This window comes from Aedes aegypti, chromosome 2, assembly GCF_002204515.2.
Source record: "Aedes aegypti strain LVP_AGWG chromosome 2, AaegL5.0 Primary Assembly, whole genome shotgun sequence".
Taxonomy (NCBI): Eukaryota; Metazoa; Arthropoda; class Insecta; order Diptera; family Culicidae; genus Aedes; species Aedes aegypti.
Genome location: NC_035108.1, coordinates 179,778,755 through 179,795,806, shown reverse-complemented (window position 1 = coordinate 179,795,806; position 17,052 = coordinate 179,778,755). Strand labels below are relative to the sequence as shown.

Here is a 17,052-nt window from a genome sequence, read left to right as displayed (position 1 = left end):
ATTGAGATATGGAGAGATATCTAGATGTAGAACATCGAGATGTTCTGTCTGATGTGACTGTCTGCAGAATTTACCCCAACCGGAGAACATTCAATACAAGCAGCAGCTTATTTTGCCCGAAGTGCCTAAAGTGGTAATACATTACTGTTGTCAGCATACATTATAGTTAACATTCAGCAAATTTCAACCACTACCATACCGTACCAGCAGCCTATTCCCTAAATCAAGCATCACTGCATGAGAGAGAGTAAACATGTGAACACATGGCAGGCTTTTAAGTAGCATTTTCAACTTGCGGCTCTCTCCCAACACACATTAACTTCTGGATGTTCAGTCGTATTGGCGATATTCAGTTGTGTGCGAGTTTCGTATCCAAGCGGTTGGTGTTTATTCGTGACTAGTAAAGTAATAAACCAGTCTTTCCAATCGCGCTCGGAACAACAAACGCAACGGCAATAATTTTCTGTTGTGACTAGCTACCTATTTGCTGCATTTTTACGCCGCCTTCCGCTGAGACCAAGAGAGAGAGCGAATAGAGTTCAACAACTGCTGCCTCTACCTACTTAGGTCTTCACTTGTTATCGAAAAGCTTGCAGAAAACAACGGAAACCGAGTAATTATTTTAGCGCGACGGTTGCCAATTTTCGACCGCTTTTCTAGTTTTAGTTTTCTTGTTGCAGTGCAGCTCCATGTGCGACAATCGCACACTTATCACTCGTGATGCGTTCAGCTCATTTTCAATCCTATCATCGCTTTTTTCATTTTCGCGAATGTGATAAGATATTGCGTCATGTCAACGATTTTGGCTTACCAAGAAGAGCGACATCAAGAAAAAGCTATCCATTGCAGTGATTTTGCAAACTACTCTCGATACCGTAATAGTAAATATTATTTTTATTTCGATGTGGATTTTTGAAGCTTCAAAGATTCCTTCCAGAGGAAAGGCTCAAAGATTCTGTAGAGGAATACATTATGGGACCCCTCCAGAAATTCCTCTAACAATTCTCCCAGGAATTCGTTGTCGTTCATCGAGTGATTTCCCTGGGCTTGGAATTATATTTTTCAGGGAGCGATGATGTTAGAATTTGATCGTTGTATTATGTGGTGTTGATTAGAGGTTGCATGAATCTTTGAAGCAATGGCAATGTTTTTATTACAATAATCAGATTTGTTTATCTTCTGATCGAGTAATTCTAAGAGAGAATAATAGCTTCTACCTGAAATAATAGAGCAAAAAGCTGTTCTATGATTATGATAATGATCTCATATAGTGTTCTAGTACTATTAAGTAACTTTAATAGTGCGTTACCCACCACATACTAAACTAAATATCATAATTTCTGTTAATCGGTAAAGCAAAACTAAAGAATAATAGTATGACACTTTATGTAAGAGCTGTTTTCATTTGATTCGAGAACATTTGAGGCTTTATATACGAATATTAAAAATTGATACGATTTTAGCATTTTCGAAACGCTTACAAACAATCTGTTCTACGATCACTGTTTGATGTAGTTTTGAATAGTTGGTCACTTATCTTTGGCAGCCTACTCATCATAGAGCTTGAATATGGTCCCAAATCTCTTAACGAAAAGCTTTTGCACAAACTGGGACCATTTTTGTAATCTAAGTCTGAAATTTCCATATAACGTCAAACGCCTAGAGGTATGCAATGCCCTACAAATTTTACTAATTCATTCAATTTTGTTTGATTTATACTCCATTATCATAGTTACCCCAAAACAGAAAACCGAATTACGATTATATAAAAAATTACATATCCATTCAAAATGCATCTTTTTTCAATCTATCATCTGCAATCAATAGCTAGGATGTCAGCACTTGTTTTAAAAATATAAATTGTAATTTTTTGAAACAGCATGCTTAAATATTCAAGTTTTCTTCAAAAAAAAACTATTTATGTTACCCCATTTTACGGTACTATAAAGCACCGCACTACTTAGTATAAAATAATAGCTATAGGTATGAAGTAGCTTCACTGTAGAAATAAATATAATAGCATAATATGTTTATACTTGACAAAGTTTTGAAAACAATCAATGAGTGAAAGAATACCAATCAGGAAAGCCACATCAACTAAGTCTAGACATATAAAAATGTTAGACATAGAGTCATGGTGAGCATTGCGTATGTATGATAGTGACTTATTCTTACCTAACAGGGGTACTGAAATGTCTTTTGAACAATTTCGACACAAATTATGTTTATACAAGGCTCAGCTATGCTGTAAAATCGTTATTTTGAAACTTCTCATTAGTGACTGTTAATTAACGGAACGCAAGATTGGTTGTGTTAACTTTGGGACTTAGATATTTTTCTCGATTTTTGTATAAAATAGGTTTTAATTTCCATTATGAGAATGAAGGTTCAATTAGTCAAACCACACTTAATTAAAGAAATATCTTAATGATTACCCACATAAAATATTTGATCTCATGAAATTTGTTGTGAAATATATATTTGTTTTAACAAAATGTGTTTTTTTTTTACTATGAACACATTTGCATTTTTCAGCATTAATCGTATTCCCTATACCATACCCAACCCTCCCTATCCGATGGTATTCATGTGGTCCGCACAGACTGTTACGTCCATTACCTATCCCTGTCCACGGTTTTGAACTGACTAGCGCTCTCATTGCCCCACCAAACACTGCAAAATGAAAATAAATGGAATTCGTCCTGAAATTCCTCGAGTGATTTGTCCAAGGATGCATAGATTAATTCCTCCAGAAAATCCTTCAACATCCCAACACTGATACATCCAGTAATTTCTACAGAGATTATCAGAATTTCCAACAAGCTTTTTACCGGGAAATCCACAAAGCTTTAAAATGATTTTTTTATATTTTTTTTCTGAAAATTCTACAAGAATTCTTTGAGAATCATGACGACTAATTCTAATATGAACTATAGAATGAAAGATCGAAAGATTTATGCTAAACATGACATTTGCTTCAAATAAAATAATTAAAAATCTTGGAAACTTCATGGAACAAAAGCGATGTTACTTAAATATATTATGTGTAAAAAGGACACATTTAAATTATTTTACAGGAATCCGTGAATTTCACCGTAATCATAACACCTGAGAAGTTCGATGAAATAAATTATCGGAATACGGTATTTTTTTTACAATTTTCGGTAAAATTTCACCGCAATCCGTAATATTTTGACGGAATCACGGTGTTTTATTTTACTGAGCTGTTACGGTGAAATTCACGTAATATTCCTGTAAAATAATTCTAGTGTGGATGTTACAGGTTTATGAATAAACTAAGGATAATAATTTTATGCAACGTATTAAACATCTCCTGTTAAAACGAGATTGATACTAATTCACGGCAAAGTTCTTGATAAATAGATAAATCGAAAAAATGAAGGGGGAAAGCACTTATTTTCGACCTACAAGAATTCTGTGCCAATATTCGGATTTCCATAAAAGTAGGCCAAAATTGCATGAATGGTTCAAAAGTAAGTGCTTTTTTGTACTGGAAATTTTCTTGACTTCCCTGGGCATAGAGTATTATCGTACCTGCCACACGATATGAGAAAGCGAAAACGACAATTTTGGCAAAGAAAACCCCCAGTTAATAACTGTGGAATTGCTCATAAAAACACTGAGGGCTGAGAAGCCGGCTCGGTCCCAGTGGGAACGCAATGCCAAGAAGAAGAAGAAGAAGATATCGATTCATTGTGATCCGCAGACCAAATTCTACACATTTCGTTACATTTACCTTTTTTTGTTTTTACTTTTAAAACGTTTAATTTTTGGATTTCCCTCCCCTTGGTTATGCGACCTTGCCGCGATGGGAGGGCATAATCCATTAGCCCATATGATGGAAACCAAAGGCGTAACCTGTAGTGGTGACTGGTGGTATCACATTTTGGCTTTTTTTGCTTAAAGCCGCGTCATAATTCATATGGCATAGACGCAATAATATCTCGGATGTGATCCAACGGACATTCTGCGTCATTGATAGAATTGATGCCCATTTCAAATAATTAATCTATTCGAAGTGGACATTAATACTATTGGTGACGTTCAGTTTGCCTTTTGCTAACCAGAATGATCCGTAGCCACTCTTACTATTAGCTAGCTAGATACATCGTTATCACATACGACGTAGGGAATACTTAGGAACTCTTAGGAAAATGACTAGTAGATTCACTGAGTAGAAATAAGTGGCGACAATCTTATTTTATTATGGTTTTTACATTGCCATAATAAGAAATACCTCTTTTGTAACAGCGGTATAAATAATCTAATTCCAGCTTCATTTTCGCAAAATTTACAAGTAGAAAGTAGGCGTTGTGAAGCATTGCATTTGCCACCGAAAAGTGAATCTTGTAGGAGACTGTAATAGAAGCCTAAGGTAACTTTACTCTTCAATATTCACTATAAAAATGACTATGGAAAGTAAGACGCTGAGATCGATCTTTAGGGTACACTTGCTAGTTTCGAAAAATTGTTGGACAGACAAGGAAAGCGACTTTTTTCTTTAAGGATATATGAACGTAATGACCAATAAATACTTTTAACAACAAAAAATGAAATTAACTAGAACTACTACTAAACAGCCTAATTTTGTTAAGACTTGACGACACTTGACATTTAAGACTCTAATCTTACGTAAAAGACAATAGTAATCAGAATAGCTCTTGAATGACAAATTATTCAAAACCATTTCGACTAGACAGTATTAGTAATGCACTACTATTTCAAACAAATTCTACACTACTATTTCAAACAAATTCTAATGGAGCTGCTGATTTTCATAATGCTTCCTTTTCTCAGAAGCAAGGGAATATGGGTACTTTTCAAAAACTACCACGTCACAATACTAATAAAAAACAGTGTTCATGTGGGCGCCATTGCCTATTCCGTCTGAGTATTGGTCCTGGTAGAGGGGAAACTTGGCTAAAGCCAGACCGAGGGTTCAGCCTTGACAAGTTAAGCTGTCAGGCAGCTCCAACTGAATACCATACAAAAAAAAAATAAAAAATAAAACGTTTAATTTTTGGATTTACAAATCTGACACAATTTTCGAAGCCTAACCATTACTTTCACCACTCCGTTATACGAAGAGAGAAAGCGACGTAAGCACGAATCAAAACACTACTTGAGTCGATGTTATACTAGTACAAAAATGTCATAAGTAATTTAACAAAACAGTGTATCCTCTTGTCATCGAATTATTAATAGAGAATAAAAAATCCCAAATTTTTAGAGATCTGTGGAGAACAAAAAATGTTTTAAAGAGGATTCCTTCGAAATCGTTTTTAGAAGAAAGGTTTTGATTCTGCTTGATAAATTTGCTCAAAACCGTATGAAAGTTACTTACGTTGATTTGAAAAATCGAGATTTCTCGATTACTTTTTCAAATCGACGTAAGTAACTTGCATACGATTTTGAGATAATTAATTCAGAAGAATCACAACCTGTCTTCTAAAACTGGTTTAAAATGAACCACTTTTTTAACATTTTTTCGACGTGTACATTGCTTAAATTTTGCATACAATGAGCTCGCGTTCAGAAACTGTGGAGTTCCTATTATTTCACACAAGATTTTTTATGACAAAATTATGAGCCGTTTTATTCAGTTACTTGCGACGTTTTTCTACCAGTGTAAAATCGACTCAAGTAGTGTTTTGTTTTGATTCGTGGTTAAGTCACTTTGTCTCTCCATACAGCGGGGCGGCGAAAGTAGTGGTTAGGTTGCGAAAGTTGAAAATCTTACTTTCGTCGTTTTGTAAATCCAGAAATTAAACGTTCTAAAAGTGAAAATCGAATTGGTACAGAGCAAAATGGGTAGAATTTCGTCTGCAAAACACGTAGGATCGATAAAGTAAGTTTGCATACTTTTTGACTTGAGTCTGTATGAATAAGTTTTCGAGATTTGTTCATTCATTTTTTTCACTCAAACGCCTCAACGACAATGATTTTTCAGGCATTGATTTTTTCTGGAACACCCTAGCTCACAAATCCCCTCTGTGCCTTCGGCATCTAGTAATTATAACACAGAAATTCAGTAGGTACCAACTACGAAAATCCACCTCAAAGTTAGTTTTCGGTTGAGATAGGTAGACCCAACACGTTATAGGCAGTATTGAATCACATTTCAAAAGTAGGTAATAAACAGCAGAAAAAAAAAATAATAATTCAGAAAAAGGAATTCAAAAATTCCGTAGGCAGAGCAGCTCTAACCAAAATAGTTACGTTTGGGTTGCATTACTTCACACGACAATAATTAAAACATCTATAACGCATAATACTTTGGCTCATACTTTGACAGCAAAGGCCATCTCCGCGAATCTTTCATACAAAAGATCGCTGAATGTCTCTAAACAATTTTCAACGAAATCTATTAGAAACTTTTCCTAAATAAGTTGGATAAGAGATTCTTGTATGCAGTTTCTTCAGTGATTTCCCAAGTAAATTGTCTGTGTCTCCAAAACTTCATTTAGGGTTTCACATCAGAAAATTCTTTATCGATTATTCATGTAATTCTGATTATCCCTACAAATTTTTCCCCAAAACTTCCTCTCGAAGTTTTGTAGGGGTTTCCCCATCCATGGAAATCTTGGAGGAAATTCTATTAACAATTTTGGAAAAGTTTGAACTTCAACGAGGAATTCTTGAACGAATCTCTAGCTATTTGTGAACAAAATTCACGAAAATCGGCATGCGTATCATGTTTCAATTCATGATTCCGGTCGCTAATCCTGATTGGATGCCTCCTGTTCGTGATCATCCTTATCAATCGAAGAATACAGTCCCACTATGGGCGGTTTCCATATAGACTAGCGCCCAAAAATATTTTTGCGTTCTCTTGTCAAATGTATAAGGTACATGATGCAAATTTGATGTTTAGTTTTCAAAAAACAAGTTTGTAAGACAAACTTTTTGAAAAGTGCCTAGAGTGAAATAATAAGTTTTAATACTAATTTTCATATTGGCAATTTATCAGATAAACGCTGCAAAAACCATTATAAATAATACAACTCACATAGTTATGATGATATAAATCATATTGCGATATTCAATTATCTCCTGAAAAAAACTTTGGCTGTATATCAAAGAAATATTGTTAAAATACTGAAAAAAGTCAAAAAGCACTAGATGGAAAAAGTGCAAATATGTGCAGCTAAATTGTTCGCTATCCTTCATTTTACATCTTAAAGTGCCCTTGGGAATGAATTTTAGCCAGGGACAACTTGGGACGAAAACGTATGGGATGTGTAAACTTTTAATAAAAAAACGTATCAATGAAACTACAAACGATCTTGCTCTTATATTTCAGGAGCACCTTAATAGAGTTGTTAACTATGTACTGATTAACAAGAAAAGCGTATCAGAAACAATCAGTTTTCAGATTATTGGTCACCTGATTGCTCATAGTGAGTCCTTGACTTCTCAACTTGCATATTTGTTTTGTAACGTTGTAACGAAAGCTAAACTCTAAAATCACAAGAACCAGCAACATTATATTCGTGATTTCGTTCTCAATAATCCTAACATCATTCACACACACTGTAAAAACACCTATAGATGTTGCCACTCATGCTTTGAGAATGCGGAATCGAGTGGAATAACTTATATTTGTTTTTAGGTTTCGAAGGATATTCTGAGATTTCCGTAGAATCTCCTCCAGTACTCGCGCTGGATATGTTGTACAACACAGCAAAAAAAAACCTCGCTTTTCGTACATGGGTGGTCAATTGCGCGAAACCATATTGGAATGAGGCTGGAGGTTCGTTAGTGTATCTTAATGAACTACCAATTAATTAAATAATTCAAATATTGATTTACAATCAAATCACTATTAAATTCCAACCAACTACCATCAGTGAACCAGATTCCGTTCATTTAAGGGAAGTTATCTGTTCAAATGTTTATTATAAAATAACTATTGAGTCGATTAAAAATATGTCCATGTCACAATGTAATTCCAAGTATAGGTGATTAGCGGCAAAATAAAATGAATTTGAAAAACTTCCATAACAAATTATTTAATTAACAACTACCGAAAAGCTAAACATTACATATAATCTGCAATTGGATTAGATGGACAAATTGATGTGAAGATTTGCGAAAAAGTTACACGTCTTCTCAGTGAGCATCGAACTCACGACTCCCCGATCTCTAGTTGGGGCGCGTTAACCACTACGCCATGAGAGGACTCATGAACGCAGAAGTTAACCTGAATTCGATTTCAGCTCAATAATCAATAGCGCAGTTGCTGGCTAGTGTAGTGTGCTATTCCTATACCTAAAAAACAATGCGCTCTCGGGCTAAGCATTGGATATATATAGAAAGCGTTGTGTTTGGATGGGCATCTAATTCTTCCGAAAGAGGTGAACTTTGCGAAAGAGGACCACGTGATTCTTGAGCTGAAATCGAATTCAGGTTAACTTCTGCGTTCATGAGTTCTCTCATGGCGTAGTGGTTAACGCGCCCCAACTAGAGATCGGGGAGTCGTGAGTTCGATTCTCACTGAGAAGACGTGTAACTTTTTCGCAAATCTTCACATCAATTTGTCCATCTAAATCAATTGCAGATTATATGTAATGTTTAGCTTCTCGGTAGTTGTTGAACTTCCACTCAGCTGGTTAGCCGTAAAACCACGATTCATAATTAAAAAAAAAACAAGTAAATTATTTAATTTCTTTTGTTTATGCATCAAAGTGTTCCTATTTCCGCTCACGGTAAACACATTTCTTGTCGAAAATACTAAAAAATACATCATTAAGAATTTTGAAAATCATATCTACAGCAACAATAAAGAAGGCTGTGTACTAAAATCGATAATTTTTCAAAATGTTCCTAATTGCTTATTGGAACACACGAAAATCCCTACTGATCCGATAGCCGCTCACAGGGTCTTGTGTTTCTAATATAAATAATTGTTTTAATCAATCAAAATAATGTCAGTTGGCTTCATTTGAAAGTTGTTGATAAACCTAGCTAGACGATATCCGTGCGAAAAAGATTGCATGTTTGTACGAAAAATCCGTTTTTGCACTAGTGGGCGGTAATAGGGGCCTGAGCGGCTACTGGTGCACTGATGGAACTTCTTCCACGATTTTGTTGAATCAAGGCATTCTAAAGCATTTATTGTTGTTTAGAACATTCAAAAAATCGTGTTCAGGAAGGGGTTAGGTAACTAATTTATTTAAAACATCGTGATAGGAAATTTCCTGGAAATCCTCAGATTATGAAATATAACAAACTGTGAATGTATGATTTCGCCAAACAAATTTATAGAGAGGATTTCCATAGGCACATGTAAAGATATGCTTAGAGCAAATAATTTGTCCTTTGTATTTTATTTATGCAGCACGCACTTGTAAAATAATTCATAATATTGGCATAGCGGACTTGTAGAATAGTACTTGTGTCGCAGTTGCATTATTCAAAAGAAATTTTCAAGTTTACAGACCAATATTGTTAGTAATATTTTCATTATGCTATAGGCCCCAGTAAGTGGCTTTTCAAGTTGTTACCTTTCAATATCATTCCAGCATGGTTACCAATATAGGGGAAAATTGGGTTCATAGTGGTATCGCCGTTATCAATTTTAATGAAATTATAGTTGGTTCAGTAGTTAAAAATTTAAATGGAAAACATGTTTACTTCGTGAGAAGAATAAAAAAGTGTTCGTTGGTCATATTCTGACTATAAAAATCTGCCCTATTGAAATAACTTTCTCAAAGTCTAAACAACCAATGATGGGTTTTTATCCAGTATAATTATACTTTAATAATATATGTAAACTGTTTATTTATCCTATCTACCAGCGATTCAATGTAGAAAAATAAAACTTTTGAAATTGTGAAGTGAGGTAGAGTACAGCAAACAAGTGGTGTAAATGAAGAAAATATAAATAAAATAGTAATCCTTCGCATTGTGTGATGGCTTGTTCTTGTCTTGATGCATATAACTGGTATTTAAAACATAAATGACGATGATTCATTGACTTCACAATTGGAAAAAGTTTGGACTGGAAAAGTTAGCTGTTCTGAACCTTTAAAAACGGTGTGACCGGGAACCGCAAAACTACGGTAAGGGCTGATTGCTGCTAGGGTACATAGTGGCCATTTGAGCTACATTGCTTAGGATCGTCTGTGTGATGAACGCAATACAGGCTTATAAAAGCAAATATTGGTAAGGAGCTATGCGAGAAGGGCAGATTAAAAGTCCCAATACTACCCCTGTCGCTACTTACACAAAAAAGTAAAGTACATTAATATTGCTTACTTAACTGCTATTCAAAGCCAAATGCTTGATATGCTCACCCCTACCTAACATGATATGAACTTTGAGTTTTGTACCCATGGGAATGAGGGAAATTACGGATTAATACCTAAATGAAGAATAAATGTGGCGATATTTCATTCTTTCATTCTTAACAGTCGACAACTTGCGGTGATAATTTAATGCGTTTGATAATCTGTGCAAATGGTGGTATGTATAAATGAAAAAAGATGAAATTTATTTGAAAAGGTGGTGATCGTAATCTCGTAAGTTTTTTACTGTCAATTATTTTAAGTACCGTCGTTAGGAGTGAAAATAAGTGAAAAAAGGCATACGCCGTCCTGATTGGTTGATATGCAAAGGTCGTATTCTAACTGCAGGTGCTAATTGATTTTTTTTAAACTCGTGCATTTTTCATGGAAAAAAGAAACGTATGAAAATTGTCTCATTGAATCAAACGAACTAGAAACCATAAGAGTAGTCTTCTGTTCAAGTTTCCTAAAAGAACTATTCATGTGATAGACATGTATGTGAGATTTAAAAATAAGTATGTGGTATTCTTCCACCCAAATGTGTGTTTTTTAAGTGACATTAAAAGTGTCATTGAAAATATAACTAATAGGCCTATTCAAATGACGTCTCAAATCAGCTGATCGGGAAGCACTTTGACATTTCTTCTATGAAAATGACAGGCCCGTGTTAGCACCGGTCCTCCACCGATGTAAACTAATGCATAGACGGATCTGTCACATGATGTTATATGATGTTTTAGATATTTGAGTTAGGCAAGAATTGTTTTCATCATTGGGCATTTAAAATTGTTGCTTTTTTTTAGAAAGTTTGTTACTTCACAAGAAAGTTGATGAGCTTGTTTTAAATTTGCATTTTCAACAACCTACAACATAGCTAGTAGAAAAAGTAGGCCTTTATCTTAATGCTATCTAGAGCGCCTCTTTTTCAACGAAAGGTTTGTTGCTATTTCAATTAAGGATTATTTCTGCAGTTTTCCAATAATTTCTCGAGCAATTTCTAAAGTTAAATCTCCATTCGTTTAGTGTTTCACACTACATAAATTATTCCTGTGGTTCGTTCCTTAATTCCTGAAGGCTATTATCCAAAGATTGGATTGATTGTACTTTTATTAATCTTAGCCATTTGTCTATGATTTTTTACGATTTCCTCAAGAGCCTAGGAATTCCTTCAGAGATCCTTGAATGAGTTGAATAAGGGTGTCTTTCCAACATACACAAATTCATAAGAGGTTACTTTAGAATATGTATTAGTAATACTTCCCGTTTTTTTCAAAAATTTCTCCAACAATGCTTGTAAAATTTCTTTGGTTTTCCCTGGAAACATCCCTGGAAGAACGGTTTTTTTTCTGACAAATTTCTGTTCAAATTATTGGTTTAAATCTAAAGTAATCAACGAACGACAATTTTGCAGTAAATCTGAAGATGTTCCTGGAGCCTTGTCTGGAGAAATGGAATTTTTGAATTCTTCTAAAACACATTGCTTGAAAGACTTCTTTAGAAAGTCCGTAAAAATCACTGAACTCCTCTTCAGAGTGTTTGAAACTTTGATTAAATCATAAGTTAATTTCAGACCAAAATTATGAAAGTATACACACAGTGATGCGAACTGTAACAGTTGTTGTAATTTCACAAAAAAAAATCCCAGGAAAAAGGCTTGTTAAAGAAATGTCCAATCAAATCTTTGAGGAATCAAACTTCTATCTCCTGATTCAAATTATTTTTTATAAGCGGACGTGAGAGATATTCAGAAACATTGATTATACTAAACATATAATTCTAATCCGTCGTTCTTGCCTTTATTGTAGGTTTACGGTACCACTACGACAGCGACCATTCAACATCATCAACAGCAGCAGCAACAGCACCATCAACAACAACAACAGCAACAAACCACAATGCAGATGAACGCAGTGCGTAAAATCAACAGCCTTCTGCAAAGCGGTGCCGTCAGCGTAACGGGAATTCCCGGCAATCAACCGAGGATGATCCAGAAGAAGCCCATCAATAATCAGACGAGCGTATCGATCACGACAACAAACAGCTACGTTTCGAAGCAGCAGAAATGCTACGTTTGTGGAGATAATGCCGGAATCAACGCCACACTGTTGACCGAAGCATCAACCACCACCTCCCAAACCGAATTTACGTCAAAGATTGCGAAAATTGTGGGCGAGGGCTATATGGTCATCATCGGAACAGACGATGTCGTATGCAGGAGGTGTATCACTCTGTTCAATCAGATGGACAAACTCGAAACAGATCTGGAGCACGTACGGCATACGCTAACGAACTATATCCACAGAAAGTATAACATCCTGGACGATGATCCTGGAATAACGCCACCGCCAGCCAAGATTCAGAAACTTGGAAACACAAGTACAACTTTGTCCCAGTACAGTATAAAGTCAATGAATGACTCCGGACAGGACGTGAGTGAGCTGTCACGGAAAACGAACACATCCGGTATGACGGATATTAACAACAGCTCGTTGGATATTGAAAATCAACTGACCAACATGTTTGAAAAGCCACAGCAACAGATTGTAACACAACAGTTGCAACCTCACCAGCAGCATATGCAGACGATAAACAATGGAGCCAATATAGTCAGTAGTACGGCTCAACCGGTGCAGACGACCACGATCCGACGAAATCCGATCAAAATGTACAAGTGCATGTCCTGCGATTTCAAGACGCAGGATCTTACTCAATTCCAGCCTCACTACGAACAGTGCAAAGCCAACACTAGCCAGCAGCTAGCGACACCAACTGCAACTGCAACAACCACCACTTCATCAGCGTATCGATGCAAACTGTGCAAGAAGATCTTTGCTTCCGTTGCTCTTCTGAAGCAGCACAATGCACAGGAACATCAGCATCCTGCTCAACAACATTCGACCGAAATCAAAATAATAGACCAACAAGGTCCCGGAACGACGATTACTCAACTGTATGCCTGCAACATGTGCACATACAAAACCCCCGACAAACAGAACTATGATGATCACCTTCGGAAGCACATCAAACTAAAGCCATTCAAATGTCGCGTCTGCTTGATGCGATTCGAAACGCGTGAACAAGCCTCCATACATGCGAAGAATCATCAACCGGACTACTTCAAGTGTGGCATATGTAACGTTACGTTTAATAAGCGTGAACTTCTGATGAAACATTTAGAAACGCACGAAAACGTTAAGAAGCATCCGACGGTTCAGAAACACACGACGATCGCAACGGTGCCTCAGCATCAACCTCAGCAGCAGGTGCAACAACAACAGCAAATAATACACCAGCAGCCTCCACAGCCGCAGATCCACATCAAGAGTGAAGTTCCGGTCGTCAACCAGGTAGCGGACTCGTCAACGCAGAAACTGTTGCAGGCCACGATAGATGAAGCGCTTCGAGACACCATAGGGGAAACGATCGATGCCAAATCGATTCAATTCCACTCGTGTAATACCTGCTCCCTGACATTCCTCAACGAGAAGCTTTACAGTCAACACATGAAGATGCACACTGGTCCGGGTGGCGGGGCCACTCAGGCACCGATTACCAGTAGTCAGACGATCGGCGGAACCAACGTTACAACCAGTAAAAAGATGGTCAGTCAGCATGCGGCTGCGCTCAACAATGGTGGTGGTCAAGAGCTGCACGGCAAATTGCTAGCGCCGGGCTCGACTTCGGCATCCGGTGGGCTCACCACCAGCCATAGCAACACGATCTCCGATGGCGACCTCGAAAGTATATTCGAGAAAATTCACTCGGACAAGAACGACATCAACACCGGCGATAATCTGGTCATCACTAGCCAGGACAATGCTAGCGGTAACATCACGTACAGCATAACGCTGGCGCAGCAGGGACAGGGCGGGGCGCCTGCTCCCGGGCAGACCACTTCGTACGTACAGCAGCAGTCGGCCGATGGAATCGACAGCAAGATGGTGAGTCCCTTTCATATTGTCCCTTGTATATTACATCTAGATGATCTTTGTTAGGCTATCTTCATGATTTGGTTAAAATAAATTGAAAAACAAATGCTTCTGCACAAATGCAAAAACAACAATTCTTCTTGCTAAATTTAAAAATGGAAAAAAGTAAAAAATGTTGCCATTTTGTCAATTTTTGACGGATTTCTTAAACTTTAGCTCCAATGGAATCGTCTGGGTGTCTTTTTTTTCGAAGACCATTTGGGAAATGTACACCGCTGTGGAGTTATTACTGTGGGTCACTGGGTCAGATCGGGTAAAAGGAATCCAACTTCCTTTTTCGTCTATATTTACCCGGCTCATTGGTGTAAATCGGTTTACTCAGTTTACCGCATTGGCATGTGGCCTGCCAGAGCTAGAGTATTTTTTGCGAATTTGTCCATTTCTTCTTCCCTATGTCTTCCGGAACATCAAACTGTGATTTGGCAACGTAGAACTCCAGCCCCGGTATCTGCATTGCGTTTGCCTTGATGTAGTCATCCATAATCACACATTTCGGTTTCGTTAACCACTCTCGATACAGCTTCTTTGCGTGGGATTTGGCCACCGTGTTTTGTTGATCACGTCGGTTCGGTGCCTTCCGGACCTTGATTACACGACGCCCAGCTTGTTTCATGATTTATTGAACGAACCAAGCAGAACACTTGACCTTCAGAGCCGCGTCGCGAATCTAAAGGTTCGGTTTACGCTTGAAATAATCCAACACCTTCCGGTCCTTCACAGGGTCAGGTATCTTCGATTTTATTCCACTTCCAGCCCGCCGCTCGGTCGTCTGGGACTTTTTAAAAGATTTTACCACCCAAGAGACAATTGTATGGATGATTCCCAGCTGTCTTCCGATCCATCTCATGCTCGCAGTCGGATTTTCCATGACCGCCCACAAAATTCTCCGGTGATTTTTTCCTTGTTACGATGCCACGGATCCTGAAGATAGCTCGTCAGATAAAACCTTGACGCCGAAGTTACTTTGGGATTAAAATCTCCATTCTGCAAATCAGTTTGAAGCAGATGAATTTGGTGTCCAGAGCATTGAAAGGGTAAAATAGACAACTACCAAGCGTACCAAGCTATCAACACTGTTGAACAGTAACAGCCCGAAGTTTAAAACAAAAATCGTTTCAAATTACCAAAAAAAAGTTAATGATTTACACCGCTGTGAATGATAACAGCAACTGTATGAGATGAATAAGCCTAGGGCTGAAAATCCAGGTCGAACTCGATTATACGGAATTTTATACTCGATTATCCGGAATATGTTTTTTGATATTCTTGTTTTTCAGTGTTTAGTAAAAATTTGAGATTACTTGGTACAGTCGAATTTCGTTCGTTGCACTATCTTTAGGTGGGCTTCGTTTTAATTGGGCTCCCGTTAGTTGGGCTACAGCCCACCTAAAACGAAGGCAAACATCATTTTCTGACACAAGACGCAATTTATCAATGTTGGTAGCTCTGATTTTCTTTTGTTCTCTGCTATTTGACAGCTCGAGACTCAGCCCGATTAGTGAAAGTCTTTCACAAAGTGGGCTACAGGTTTAGTGCAACGAACGAAAGTTGACTGTATTTCAACATACTGATTAAATGATTTAGCAGTTTTGGACGTAGGTAAGAGAAGGGGGGTTTGAAAAAGGGTGTTTTTGTGTATGCTGGTCAATTTTTTGTTTCTTCTCAAGACCCCGTATGTTCCTAGAAACAATTTCTGGTTACGCCACTGCATCATTTATTAACCCTGTAATACCCTTCAGACGGGGTACACTTTGGCATTTTGGGTATTTTTTCGTGGGTCAAAAATCTAAACGATTTTATTTTCGGCTTAAACCTTGGCTCACAAAACGCATATAAGGAATGTTTTTTTTATGAATTTAGAAACCTTTCTGCACAGACAAACAGACGTCACACTCTCACTGCTGTCCATCGACCAACTTTTTAACGTTCGATTCGAATATAAGGTAGGTGGTCAATCGACCACCCGCAGCGCTCGCGTCGTTTTTGTTCGTGTTTGACGTTTACACACTACCGCCACCTGTTGGTCCATCGGCCACCTACAGTGTTTTTAGCATTGGGCGTACATGTTTTCGCGACTATGATTTCGATCGCGATTTGTTCTAAGTGTTACGTCTGTTTCTCTGTGCTTTCTGTACCGTAAGGACGCCATTCACCGCTCATGCTCCATTCACCGCTCGTTGAATTATTTTGAAAAATCTGAACAAGTTTTCGCAATAAAAGTCATCAGCATGTATTAGTATACCAGAATGGGTTGTATCAGAATGAAATTCATATGATTTAATATTATTTACTATTTATAAAAAATAATTTTAGGCTGTTTAAGGCGGTAAACATGAGTTGAGAAATGATTTTATTATGGCAGATCGAAAAATGCTTCTAAGCTGCCACGCTTTAATATGTTCTTGTATCATAGTACAAAGAAAACAACCAGCTAATGAAAGTAAATTAATTCCAACTAGTTGTGTATATAGAGCCTCATACTTAGGATGAGCGGTGAATGGCGCCCTACACATGTATCATTGGCATACATTTTATTCGGTACCATTATACGTTGTTCACATTTCAACTTCTTTCCTACAAAAACAAATGTTTTAACTTGCGTCTAGCGCAAAAAGTTGCGAAAAATATCGAAAAACCGATTTTCGACAGAATTTAATGTGTTGAAATGCTGTTAAATGAGCGGTGAATGGCGTCCTTACGGTATTTAAAAATAATGTTTGAAAATTGTATTTTTTTTTCGATTTCCATACGAA

At 37.1% G+C, this 17,052-nt stretch overlaps 1 protein-coding gene across 8 annotated transcripts in view; it reads left to right on the top strand.

Moving 5' to 3' along the window:
- Positions 1-17,052, top strand: part of LOC5574564 (zinc finger protein 236) — a 54,136-nt gene that overhangs the window by 18,500 nt on the left and 18,584 nt on the right. For 6 of the 8 annotated variants that reach the window (XM_001661465.2, XM_001661466.2, XM_021843313.1 and 3 more), the window contains exon 2: positions 12,116-14,251. In XM_001661465.2, coding sequence (XP_001661515.2) covers positions 12,116-14,251 — 2,136 coding nt within the window. Of the gene's footprint in view, positions 1-10,466; positions 10,489-12,115; positions 14,252-17,052 lie in introns of those variants that run through there. The other 2 variants (XM_021843316.1, XM_021843315.1) reach the window with 2 other exon arrangements.